Source organism: Anabrus simplex, chromosome 2 (assembly GCF_040414725.1).
Source record: "Anabrus simplex isolate iqAnaSimp1 chromosome 2, ASM4041472v1, whole genome shotgun sequence".
Lineage (NCBI taxonomy): Eukaryota > Metazoa > Arthropoda > Insecta > Orthoptera > Tettigoniidae > Anabrus > Anabrus simplex.
The window spans coordinates 571411838-571426443 of record NC_090266.1 but is presented as its reverse complement, the minus strand read 5'-3'; the positions used below and the strand labels follow the sequence as shown (position 1 = coordinate 571426443).

The 14606-nt window shown below is 40.0% G+C and overlaps 1 protein-coding gene across 1 annotated transcript in view; it reads left to right on the top strand.

Moving 5' to 3' along the window:
- Positions 1–14606, top strand: part of LOC137498472 (relaxin receptor 1-like) — a 342152-nt gene that overhangs the window by 288461 nt on the left and 39085 nt on the right. Inside the window, exons 10-11 of the mRNA XM_068226010.1 lie at positions 702–818; positions 12969–13201. Of these exons, the coding sequence (XP_068082111.1) occupies positions 702–818; positions 12969–13201 (350 nt within the window). The remainder of the gene's footprint in view (positions 1–701; positions 819–12968; positions 13202–14606) is intronic.

The window sequence follows — 14606 nt, the reverse complement described above, 5'->3', positions numbered from 1 at the left end:
AAATGAATGGTGATATTGAACCGATTGAGTGGGAAATTTTCATTAACCTTCTTGTATTGGTCATTCGCGGATTGATAATGCATTTTTGATATACAGCATAAACGCAATCTAGAAAACAGAAGTTTTATCTATGTTAATATGTTTGATGTTATAAACATGCGTTTCCTTTTGAATGTTAATTTCCCTCTTACTCAACTATGTTTTTACTACATTAAAGGTTTGCGCCACATGAGTGTATCAGTGTATTCCCTTGTTTCAAGAAGTATTCATGTTATATTACGAATCAGATTGCATTACATGATGGAACAGATTGTCGTACACCCCAAGATACTCCTGACTGAAGTGTCAGTAGTATAACTTAACTCAGTTTTTTATCAAATATGGAAGAAGAAAGACAATAGTTCTGTGTTTGCTTTCAAGATATTTTAATTATGAATTTCAGTATCTGCTACAGAGATAAAATTAATGTTCTTTCCTTGTCAGTACTTTCATTCGAATAACATATCCGGTACAGGATTCTATATGCAGACAGTTCATTTTATATTTAACTGATGAAATCCTGAGTGTGAGTGTACTTTTCAGACTTCTACTTGTTTGACAGATGAACGTACATTTCCTTAAATTCACATTTCACATATTACTGAGAGGCGACCTTTTGTTCACCTTTGGTTCAAACTACTCATTTTTCTCAATATTGGCAGGTATCTGGATAGCTTCCAACAGTGTTCAAACGTTCCACATGTCCGTGTTTGTGAACCTCATGGTGATGGGATCAGCAGCCAAGATCATCTCCTTGACAGTGTCATCCTACGTGTAAGGTATACAAAAGCACTCTGTTCATTGATATAATACAATATATGCTTTATGTAAGAGACAAACTGCATGGGAACTTTACATTTTACAAATACTTCACACTGTTTCCTCAGAAGTGAACCTCTGCCGACCACGACTGCTTTAATAATATGGTTATTATTCATTATATTCATTTTTAATACCCAACTCTGAAACTTCCTCCTGTATTATTATTATTATTATTATTATTATTATTATTATTATTATTATTATTATTATTGTAAGTAATTGTGGTGAGCATGGGATACCTGGATATCTCTTTACAAATTTCGCATGTCTCAAAACTTTTCGCATTTTTATTTATACCACATGTCGCGAAGATCGTGAACATTATTATCATTCGCACAACTCTGTAAATAAATACGGTTACTATAAAATGTTATTGGCTTTACGTCCCCTTATCTGCACTTTTATCGTTTTCGGAGACGCTGAGATGCCGAAATTTTGTCACACAGGAGTTATTTTTCGTGCCTTTAAATCTGAGGACACGGTGCTGACGTATTTGAGCGCCTTCAAATGCTGTCGGACTGAGCCAGGATCAAACCTGCCAAATTATGCTCAGGAGGCAGCAGTAAATTATCTCCAAACGTGCAGTGATGATGTACGGTATTTGGACGGAATATTCAGTTTTTCATTTTTGTTTCCTGATGAAAGCTTAATTCTTCTACTTTAAGAAAATGTATAGTTCTTACATGTTTCGTGCATAAATATGCTCAGAAAATTGATTTAAAGGGAACAGTCCACCCGTAGGTCTCGGTCTGAGGTGGGCGTGGCATCGCTGCAAGGAGAATTTCATGGTTCCTTTCGATGTTTTAATTCAAGTTTGGCGCTCGTTGTTGCAGTATAGCTCTCCATAGGTGGCTCCACGTGCGTATTCTTTGTATGAAGCGGTAATACTCTTTGGTAATGACAGCTTCCATGGTTTCCATAACTGAGTGTTTTGAGTAAAATTATTGTCACGTTGCCTGTTTACCTGTGTGTATTTGGATGTGCACTGACTGACAGAGCAAATGCAACACCAAGAAGGAGTGGTCAGAACTTTATGCCAATTGCAGGGTAGACTGACGTCACTGAGGTATGCTCATGATGTGAAATGCGCACGTAGCGAACGATAAATGGGACACGGCGTTGGCGAATGGCCCGGCCCACTTCGTACCGTGATTTCTCAGCCGACAGTCATTGTAGAACGTGTTGTCGTGTGCCACAGGACACGTGTATAGCTAAGAATGCCAGGCCGCCGTCAACGGAGGCATTTCCAGCAGACAGACGACTTTACGAGGGGTATGGTGATCGGGCTGAGAAGGGCAGGTTGGTCGCTTCGTCAAATCGCAGCCGATACCCATAGGGATGTGTCCACGGTGCAGCGCCTGTGGCGAAGATGGTTGGCGCAGGGACATGTGGCACGTGCGAGGGGTCCAGACGCAGCCCGAGTGACGTCAGCACGCGAGGATCGGCGCATCCGTCGCCAAGCGGTGGCAGCCCCGCACGCCACGTCAACCGCCATTCTTCAGCATGTGCAAGACACCCTGGCTGTTCCAATATCGACCAGAACAATTTCCCGTCGATTGGTTGAAGGAGGCCTGCACTCCCGGCGTCCGCTCAGAAGACTACCATTGACTCCACAGCATAGACGTGCACGCCTGGCATGGTGCCGGGCTAGAGCGACTTGGATGAGGGAATGGCGGAACGTCGTGTTCTCCGATGAGTCACGCTTCTGTTCTGTCAGTGATAGTCACCGCAGACGAGTGTGGCGTCGGCGTGGAGAAAGGTCAAATCCGGCAGTAACTGTGGAGCGCCCTACCGCTAGACAACGCGGCATCATGGTTTGGGGCGCTATTGCGTATGATTCCACGTCACCTCTAGTGCGTATTCAAGGGACGTTAAATGCCCACCGCTACGTGCAGCATGTGCTGCGGCCGGTGGCACTCCCGTACTTCAGGGGCTGCCCAATGCTCTGTTTCAGCAGGATAATGCCCGCCCACACACTGCTCGCATCTCCCAACAGGCTCTACGAGGTGTACAGAAGCTTCCGTGTCCAGCGTACTCTCCGGATCTCTCACCAATCGAACACGTGTGGGATCTCATTGGACGCCGTTTGCAAACTCTGCCCCAGCCTCGTACGGACGACCAACTGTGGCAAATGGTTGACAGAGAATGGAGAACCATCCCTCAGAACACCATCCGCACTCTTATTGACTCTGTACCTCGACGTGTTTCTGCGTGCATCGCCGCTCGCGGTGGTCCTACATCCAACTGAGTCGATGCCGTGCGCATTGTGTAACCTGCATATCGGTTTGAAATAAACATCAATTATTCTTCCGTGCTGACTCTGTTTTTTCCCCAACTTTCATCCCTTTCGAACCACTCTTCCTTGGTGTTGCATTGTCACTGTCAGTCAGTGTATTTTCGTTGTTGAGACAATGTCCAGAAACTCTATTGGATGTAAGAAGAATTCAAATGATGATAAGCATTCCTCATCCTATTTAGCTTGGAAGGCTGATCATGCTGCAGTCTCTGCCAAAAATTACAGTGGGTCTTCGCCTAATATGGAACAGTAAAAATATTTTATCGGTCAAGTGAGAGTAGAGGTCTGGAGTATGTATATTTGTATGGGGATGGTGATTCCAAAAGTTACAAGGCAGTATGTGATGCCAATCCATACAATGGTAAAGAAGTCAATAAACTGGAATGTGTGGGCCACTACCAAAAGCGTTTAGAACAGGTCTTAGAAAAATAGTACGACATAACAAAAAGATGGGTGGTAGAGGCAAATTAACTGGAGCACTAACAGACAAGTGTAAAAATTATTTTGGAATTGCTTTGCGTTCCAACTACAGTTTCATAAAATATATGACAAATGCTACATGGGCAACATTGTATCATTTGACTGCCCACAAAGACATGCCTTCCCATCACAGGTGCCCTATAGGAACAGACAGTTGGTGTTCATACGAACGAGCCAAAGCTGGCAATCTACTTGACAATTATAAGCATAAAGCAGGAATACCACTAGAAGTCCTACATGCAATGAAGCCTGTGTATGAAAGGCTCTGTGGTCCAAAAATGTTATCAAAATGTCTTCATGGTTTGACTGAAAATACCAATGAGTCATTCAACGGTACGGTATGGAAGAGATGTAGAAGAGATACACATGTGGGGCTGTTCACTCCTAAACTAGGTGTCATAGATGTAGTTTTACAATTTAATTGTGGAAACAAGGTTGAAATAGAGGTTTTAAGAAGAATAGAGATTGTGCCTAGTATGTACTCAGCATCAGGAGTGTCACAAGCTGACAAGGCACGTGTATGCAGAAGTCAGCTTTAAAGCACTGCTGAACAAAGACAGCGGAGGAGGTACCTCAAGGGAAGAAAAACTGAAAGAGGAGAAGAAACTTAAAGAGGAAGGCCCCACCTAAGCATCGGGAGAATTCTAATACTTTTAGGTAAAAAGAGAGAGGTCTAATCATAATACAAAATTTTTAAATTAATTTACTCAAAAATAAAAATTATGTTTTCTTTTCATTTTCGAAAAACAATGAGTCGAGTTCTGATTCAGATATCTACCTCAAAAAAGGTCTCAAATTGAACAGAATTAACTTAGAAATGTCCTGTACTAGAAGTGAGATAAAAATATATCCCCGTTCAAAAACTGAGTACGAAGAAATGAAAAATCATTTTTGAAATTTTGCATTTTTGAAATAATGTGTTATAATTCTTTGTGAAATCGTGATAAACTAATACATTTAGTAGGGGACATCAAGACCACTTATGATAATAGTTCGGTGAAAGAAATATTAAAATAAATGCATTGTTGTAGTTGCTAGGTAGTCTCAAAAAAGTGCCATTTTTGTTAACAAAAAATTATTGGACAGCCCTTAAATTATAAATTGGGCAATCTGATAGCATAACAGTCTTAATTTACCTTCCTGTAAACTACTAACAACATTTTAAAAGTTTTGGTGTAAAATTATGAATTTTTTAATGAAACGTATATGAATACCTTAGAGGAATATGTGCTCGTAATCATATTGAAATTTTATTTAAAAAATCTAGAGCTGCTTTTTAAATTACTGGGATTACAATGTCTGAGGTAAGGCGCAAACAGACTGATAAACTCTCTTCGTTTAGTTATTGATTTAAAATAGCCAAATGTAGTATAGGGCCAAGGACGAGTTCACCGGGTTCTGAGAAGGAATGAATGCAGAGGAACTGGGATTCATGAGACAAGAGTCCATGTACATGATGACGGCAGTGTATGAAGATGGGGAAATCATTCTTCTCCCTTTGTGTTTTAATTTTTATCCTTACCTTCTATTTCCGTTCCTCCCTCATCCCGCATTTAACTGTCATTGTGTTGATCCAAGTTTATGTTCCTATTCCTATGTAAGACAATTATTTAATAATTTAAGTGGACTAATGTATCACCGATAATAATAATAATAATAACAATAATAATAATAATAATAATAATAATAATAATAATAATAATAATAATAATAATAATAATAATAATAATAATAATAATAGCATTGTTAGGATTATTATGATCAACTTAGTGGCTTTTCGTGGCAAGCTACCCCTACACCACGGGGCCCATACTGATGTAGGATGAATAAAATAACAATAATCAAGTTCTAGTGGGCTACATATTTCTTCCGCGTCGTTAGCTTTCTATATCAAAGAATAAGCGCTGTAAACTCGATACAGTCAGCTGGCATTAATAATGTATAAATACGAGAAACCAGTGTCAGCAGGTTTACTGGCGTGTTAAAGAACAATTTAATTAGAAAATACTTCCAATAGCCTACTTCTGCTTCTCACGAAATCTATAGCAAGTGAAAAATGCCTTAAATAATAATAATAATAATAATAATAATAATAATAATAATAATAATAATAATAATAGCAATGTTTGAGGTAGTATGTAGGGACCCCTTCGGAGGCAGCCCTACCCAGGGAGTGGCGCCCCTGCCTATGCGAGTCCCAGAGCACACTGGCCCGGTGTGTATCACCTGGTAAGGTTCCCAGCTCAGGGTTACGAGTGAAGACCTAAACGGAATCTACAGCGGAGAAGTTGAACTTCGGAACGGTGGAGATTGTGGAAGAGGCAGCCCAGTATTTAGGGAATAGTATGAGTAAACTATTTATCTGCAGCGTTTGTCTCCCGTCTCACGACTGCAAGGTCTCGAAGGCGGAAAAGGAATGTTAACTCCAAACGGCAATGAGAGCGGAAGAACCTAGTGGAGAAAAATATACGAAAAAATAACAATTTCGGACTAACAATCCCAGGTGTTAGCTCGGTAGAGAAAACCACCATTGCACTATGCAATGCAACGGGACCTAGGGTTCTGGGGAGTCCCAAAATCTGCGAGAAAGGCTAGTCAGAGCGTCTTGAAACACCTTCCAAACTCAAATACAAGAAGAACTGTTTCATTGGAACAATAAACGTCAACTCACTTACCAGAGTCGGAAAACAAAAAGAACTAGACAAGCTTTTGGAAAAACATTAAATTCAGATCCTAGCTGTGCAAAACAAGATTCCTGGAAGAAACCATTTTAGACAACAACCGATACAGAATATACAAAGGAAAGTAGGCGATTAGAACACCCACCAACATGCCTCTGCTCGGAACCTGCTCCTACATAAACAAGAAGGTAGTAAACAATGTCACACACTTCACATCAAAATCTGAAAGATTGTCTCTACTAACTATTAAATGCAAGAATAAGAGGCACACTCTCATCAACTGTTACGCCCCGATCAACGAAGAAGACAAGAAGAACATACAGAAAGTTGAATACTTCTTGGACCTTATGGAAACTGAAATCACCCAGATACCCAAGAGCAAATAAAAATCCTGCTGGGAGACATCAACGCACAGATTGGGAAGGAATATCCAGCACATAAGAGGACAAACAAGAATGGGGAAAGGCTCATTGGACTCTGCAAAGCTTCTGAGTTGAAACTTATCTCAACAGAGTTCAAGAAACTGCCGAGAAAATCAAAGACATGGGTACTTCCGAATCCCGAACTAGGGAAATTCCAATTGGATCACGTAGCGATAACAGGGAAAAACTGAAAGGAGGTGATGAACGTCAAAGTGATTAGGAATGGTGAATTCGATTCAGACCACTACCTCTCCAATGTTAAAATCCGTTTTCTCCCAGTAGGACAAAAGGAAGACCCACCTAAAATGTTGAGATACAACACAAACAAAATGGACATCACTGAAGACATCATTAGAAACTTCAGGGACGAAATATGGTCAGCACAAAGGGGAACTGGCAGGAACAATGCACGGGAATCAATGAAGATGCAAAGAAAACACTCGGACAGGCTAGGAGGAAAAGAGAAATATGTTGGAATGAAGAGTTCGAGAAAGCTCTCAGGGAGCGGTCCAAGAAATGGAGAAAATGGAAATGCTCTAGAGAAAAGGAAAACATGGAACAATTCAGGCAACAGAGGAAATATCCAGGATATTTTGAAGGACTAAACAGTCATTTGTATTTGAAAGAGCTCAACTAGAAGAGATCCAGACCGACTTTGTCAAGAACCATTCCAGAGACTTTTATCGGACCTTCAAGAGCAAACACAAAGGATACCATGCGCCATGTTAGAGCTTCAGAAACGGACAGCGTAAAATCGGACTGAACAACCTAGGAAACTGTGAGATATTAGCCAGATACTTCCACACTCTCTTGAATTTTCCTTTTCCAACCTGCAAACTAGAATTCCCAGACATACCAGAGAACTCAGAAGATGACGAACCACCAACAAAGGAAGAAGTCAAGGAAGCCCTTGAAATCCTCAAAAACAACAGGGCAAGTGGAGATGACTCAATAACGGCGGAAATGTTGAAATGGGCAGAATCGAAAATTTTAGATGATCTTCACCATATCATCAAGGAAGTCTGGGAGAAGGAGATAATCCCAGAAGAATGAAAACAGCGCTTATCTTTTTTTTTGCTATTTGCTTTACGTCGCACCGACACAGATATGTCTCATGGTGACGATTGTATAAGAAAGGCCTAGGAATGGGAGAATGGGAAGGAAGCGGCCGTGGCCTTAATTGAGGTACAGCCCCAGCATTTGCTTGGTGTGAAAATGGGAAACCATGGAAAACCATCTTCGGGGCTGCCGACAGTGGGGCTCGAACCCACTATCTCCCGATTACTGGATACTGGCCGCACCTAAGCGACTGCAGCTATCGATCTCGGTACAGCGCTTATCCATCCGCTGCATAAGAAAGGGGACAAACAGGATGTCAACAACTATAGGGGTGTGTCCCTCCTCTCGATCACCTATAAAATCCTCTCAAAACTGTTTCGTAATAGAATAGAGGTGAATCTGCACTAACAACTAGGGGAATACCAAGCAGGGCTTAGGAAAGGCCGTTCCTGTATCGAACATACATTCAACCTGAAGTCAATACTGTGCCACAGAATATTGAGTGGTAAGAAAATAGTGCTGTCGTTTATAGACTTCAAAAAATCCTCCGATTCGATGGACAGAGAGACTTTAGATTAGACCAGGGCCTCTCAAACGCCCAAAATCTCACGCGTGCAGAGCGAGCCGCAAGAGCTCCGTGCACTGTGCATCGGTGCCGCTCGGTATTGCTCGGATCAACGCTTCGTCTCTGAGCTACTCGGCTAAGCTCGGCTCTACTCGGCTATACTCGGCTCAACTCAGCCCGGATTTGGAGCGCTACGGCGCAAGTGGGGCAGAGGGAGACAGGCAGAGCGAGCGAGAGAGGCGTGAGGAAAGAGAGAGTAAGCGCTATTGCTCCAAATCGAGGAGTGGGGGGTCTGCACTCTGGTCAACCAAGCCAAGTCGTCTTTTGCACCGTGCACAGTGCATGCACCACGCGCATGCACCCTGAGAGGCCCTGGATTAGACCATTAGGGAATTTGGAGTCAAAACTAAACTGGCAAAAATAATCAAAGATACCCTAAGAGGCACAACCAAAAAAGTAGAATTCTTTGGGCATCCCTCACAATCATTTCAAATCAAGACAGGTGTGAGGCAAGGAGATGGATTGTCCCCATTCCTATTCAACTGTGTCCTAGAAGATATAGTGAGAATTTGGAACTCCGAACTTGAACATCAAGGGATAATCCCAATCTGTCTAGGGAGATAAATATTTCGAGTGGCTATTTCTAGCCGAGTGCAGCCCTTGTAAGGCAGACCCTCCGATGAGGGTGGGCGGCATCTGCCATGTGTAGGTAACTACGTGTTATTGTGGTGGAGGATAGTGTTATGTGTGGTGTGTGAATTGCAGGGATACTGGTGACAGCACAAACACCCAGTCCCCGGCCATTGGAATTAACGAATTAGGGATAAAATCCCCGACCCGGCCGGGAATCGAACCCGGTACCCTCTGAACCAAAGGCAAGAACGCTGACCATTCAGCCAACGTGTCGGACGTCTAGGGAGGAAATCACGAGGGATTAAAGTCAACTGCTTTGCTTTTGCTATACTATCAGAAAGGCCAGAAGTAACAACCATCCAAATTAACGTCTAGGAAAGAATCGCCAGCTAAACAGGACTCCGGATCTCAGCAGAAAAGACAAAATTCATGAAGAACATCAAAGATGGACAAAATTCCTTGAAACAGAGATAGGACGGATAGAAAGGGTCAAGAAGTTCAAGTACCTTGGTGAGACGATACAGGAGAATGGACTAGAAAAAAGATGCAGTGGAAGTTCGGATCTCGGAAATGGAGAGAGCTTACGGCTTGACAAAAAACATCTACAATAAGACGTGCTTATCCTGGAATTCCAAATTAAAATATTACAACACCGTGGTCAAAACAGCATGCCTGTATGCCAGTGAAAGCCTGTCCATGAACTACAAGCTGGAGAAGCCAGAGATCCTGGAAAGAAGAATCCTCAGAAAATTTAAGGGAGCTGTCAAAACTGAAAGTGGATGGAAACTTCGGAGCAACAAAGAAGATTGCCAGAAGGTGGAAAAGATCTCAGAGACCGTGAAGAAAAGGAGGATGGCGTTTCTTGCACACCTGTACAGAATGAACGCAAACAGGCTTACCAAACAGATATTTGATTACTTCTGGAGAAAAAAGACCAGTACAGCATGGATTAAATAAACGAAGAAGGATACGGAGGGGTTAAGCTTCTTGGAACACCAGCTGCTAGAAAGGAATACATTATTAGGAACACACTGAAGAATTTGGAAAGTGTTGAAGCCGCAGGAAGAACTATGAAGACCGGAAGAGCCTGGACAGATGAAGAACGGAAGCAGGCCAGCGAACGCACGAAGGAGTATTGGACACAGAGAAAACTCCGCACGAAGAGAAAGAAATGAATTTCTAGCGTGATCCTTAGTGGTCCATTCGCTTGTAAAAATAGTATTGTTAGTATTATTATGATCAAGATAGTGGCTTTTCGTACAGAGGGCCCGGGGTTCGATTACTTGTCAGGTTGGGAATTTTAACCACGTCTGGTTGATTTCTATGCCTCGTGGATTGGGTTGCTGATTTTTACCTTAACATATGCCTATTAATTCCACACAGTACGCTACACACTCTTACTGAACAAATTTTGAATATGCCTGCCCGGAAGAATATCTGGCCGTAAGACTAGGCTGATTCTGCAAATGATCCGGTGCCAAAAAATTCGAAAAAGGTAAGGAACGAAAGAGACAGAAGAAAATTATTATTATTATTATTATTATTATTATTATTATTATTATTATTATTATTATTATTATTATTATTATTATTATTACCGCCAGGGTAGGAAAGAAGAGAAAAGTCTGGGACTTAAGGTTCTGGACAAATATCAGCCACCAGAAAAAATGCCTGTATTTCCTAGTTTTCTTTCTCGTTTTGTTTTTCTTTGTATAAATCAACAACAATAACAAGCTGCAATTTTACAATATTTAGCTATCAGAGCTTCATTAACTACTGAGGAGAATTAACTACTAATTTACTCTGCAAATATAATTCTTTGTTACAATTTCATAACCAGGGGAGGGAACTCCGTATTTGATAGACTCTTTTTAACGTATACTCCTCATGGAGATCGAACTCCCAAACTCCGAGACACAATTGGCCTAGTATCCAGATCGATGCACCTTATTAATTCATTCCTAGAGGAGAAAGTAAACTTTTACAATTTACAAATTATTCTCACCCTGGACGCTCGCAGCCCTTATTCCGCAGGGAAGCATCAAGATATAAACTTGGATCAGTATGATCCAGAACAAACAGGAGCATAAACTCATACAACAAGGCCTAGAATAAATCAATAAATGTGCAGTGAGAAAATAGGCCAAGCACAGCAAGAGAGAGAATGCTGAACTCATTCATGCAATTCCAAGATATGATCAAAATAAAATCAAAATGGGCAGACGGCTCGGTGGCACTGTGGATAAGCTGTATCACGTTTCGGCTAATAAGTGAAAAGTTAACAGTCGAACATACAAGAAGAGAACTTTTGAATTTGGAGAAACTTAGTTGCAAGAAATAAAAAATGAACAAGTGAAACGGGGGTCCACACTCGTTATTCTTAAGACAATACACCACTCGGGTGGTTAAATCCGTTGCTTAAAAATTTATAAAACCTATATTTTGAGAAATTAATTAATTTTTAGTGACCACTAGATTAATAATAGTAGACTCGTCACAACCCTAACCGTTGCCTGCTGGAGAGGAATGCTCGTAACTTCCCGTTGTCAAGGAAGGAAGTTCACATGATCAGGATGAAGAAAGTCGTCTACCTTAGATGTTTTCCCAGCTCGACCGCTTCCTTAAGTGAGGGACGTTCTCACATGTCGATGTACCAGTGAAGATAGTCCCCGGAAGGCCAAAAACTGTCATATTTAGAATGGCGAGCTGGACTCTGGTTGGTTCGTTTCAATTTGAATGTTTATTATTGGCGACTCAAAAACTTAAGAAATAAACCGTGAAGTGCCAGCTCCTAATCATGAGAGTTCTTCATCAAAGAGAGTTCATTCCAGTCTCCTACGTGGCACCCCAAATCAAACCATGATATCTATTGGCAGGCTTTATAATCATGTAGTATCGTAAAGTTCAGTTTGTCTCCACAAGACTTCATCACATTCCGATGTTCAAGGTGTTGCCTAACACAAGGCAAAAGCATTAATGATGTCACAGCTATTATTAATATTATTATGTTCAACATAGATTTTTGAGAAGGTTCAAATCATCATGTGCGTGTGTACGTCGTTGGTGCTGGAGAAAAATCTTCTTGATTCACAACCCCAATAATTTTGCGCCGCAGCAGAAAACTTTGATTGTGAATTCAGATATATCATTATGACTATTCTTCTTCTTATTATTATTAATTATTCTTATTAATATTATCGCAAGGGTAGGAGAGGGGGAGGAAACGGCAGAGACTAAAATCCTGTACAAGTAATGACCACAAGAATAAAATAATTTTGACTGTATTTCCTAAATTATACATTTCGTTTTATGTTTTTCTTTTCATAAATCAACGACAATAACGGCAATAAATAAAGTTAGAAAGATTTTAACAACGAGAAGAAGCTATGATTTTATAAAATGTACCCTTCTGAGCTTCATTAACGACAGGGAAGTATTACTGTAATAATGATCAATCATTACTTTCATGTTTTTAAAAGTTATTTCAGACATGATTTTGTATAATTTGTAATACACACTGAAATCCATGCCAGTTTTCTGGGGTTTATATACCAAGTACTTATTCTGGGTGTGACTCTGAGCAGTTGTCCAAATCCTTTTCCGTTTATTTCATACCTCCATAGACCTGGATTTAATTCATTGAAGGGAACATTATAAAGCTTGTTTTGGAAAATTACAACGTAATTTTGTGCTCAAAATAATTACCGAATCAAATATAAAATTGTCATTACAAAAAGTAAATGTTCTTCCCAGATGTAATTAATTATAGCTTTCTTAGAGCGTTTAATACGATACAATGCTTCTATAAAAGGCATGTCTAAGTAATGTGGCAATGTGTAGGGTATTCCAGTTTGAAGATACTATTTGGCATAAAACTGGAACCTCTGATCTAATACTCTCTCTAATGACTAAATACCATTAAGCAGAATCTTGCACCTGGGAACTTGAGTGTATTCTGCTTCTTGTTACAGTGTGTGGATTGTGGCCGCATTGGCATGTGTCATCAATTTGGTAGTCCTTGTGGGTAGGATACTGATGGGAGAACCAAATGCAGTGCATTCACTCTACATCATGAACCTTGCAATATCTGACTTCTTCATGGGCTTCTACCTCTTCATTATTGCCGTAGCCGATTATCAATTTAGAGGAATCTACTTGTCATGTGAATATAGTTGGCGTCGAAGCATAACTTGCACCTTCGCAGGTAAGTTTTGTACTTCCTGATTAGTTGATCCTATTTGAAAATTATTTCTTCGTTAGCCTTACATGATATTCTTCACGCCATTTATGGTTATTAAAACTCGATAAAAATTGTGAAACAAAGGTTTTAAATCCCAATAGTAACTTAGATGTGTCGTGCACTTATCACCAACATGGGATCCGTTTTATTTTGGAAACACCTGAATTGACGTCATGATATTAGAATAACAGATAATTTATCACATACCAAATTTACCATTACTGTGCGGTGATTTCTTCTTTCTGGATTCACCATGGCTGCCCTGTAATAAAATATACTTACCGCAGACGTCTCTTCTCTCCAGTTGTGGTCTCATTCACTAGACTGTCAGTGTGCAATGCGATAGGACAATATGAGGCTATCACGCTATAGGCTGATCTATTCTACTGAAATAAAAATACTGGCCCAGACTGAGGTTTATATGTGTTTACGTATAAAAGAAAATGTGTAAAGTTATGAATGAACATCAAAAGAATTGAATTAAAATAAAATATAAATCTGATTAAGACATGTGTGAAACAAGTGTAACCGTCATCAACTCAAAGTAAACAACTAATTGATTTAATAATGGGGGCTCAAAGTTAGGTGCCATCACTAATCAATTCACCGAATGCTATTATTTAAATCAATTTTACAGTAATTAACAACATCGTTTCTAGACAATCATGACACTCTACAATATTCTTTGCTTGAGCAACTGAATTATTATTCACTAACATGAACCTTAAATATGATGCAATGACTGGAACTGGGTAACTTAAATTTAGTTTTATTCCTAACGAATTGCCAATTAGTGGTGTTCACACATACAATTATATAACTCAGAACATTCAATAGTCTTTGGGATTCTCTGCTCCCTTTTACGCATTTCATCTAAATTAAATTGCAGTGACTTTTACATAGATCTAGTGGCCTCTCACGGCTGAATGCCTCCTTCTGACACTTCAAATGTTGCTCATAAAGTTAATTGTCAATGATTGATTTGTTTTTATCACAATTACACATTTAATGGTGGCATCACTGTGTAAAAATATGAAGATAAGAGGTAAATTACTTCAAGTTTAATTGAGTTTCTAGTCAACTGAACAGCTATTATTTCCATTTACATGACAAGCGTTGATCTTATTTGGTCTAACAGGGATCCGAACTACCTGAACAAATCAAAATTACATAACACACATTTGTACTTTCTAGATCAACCTTGTCTGCATTTACACATGAGAAAATATATAATCATAGGGGACGCTGTTCAGTCACGTTTATAATTGTGTTGCTGTTATTATTTAAACAAGAAGTGAATCTATGAAGCTGTCTAGTTAAATTGACGTGAGCTATCATGAATATAACATTATACAAAACACAGCAGAAA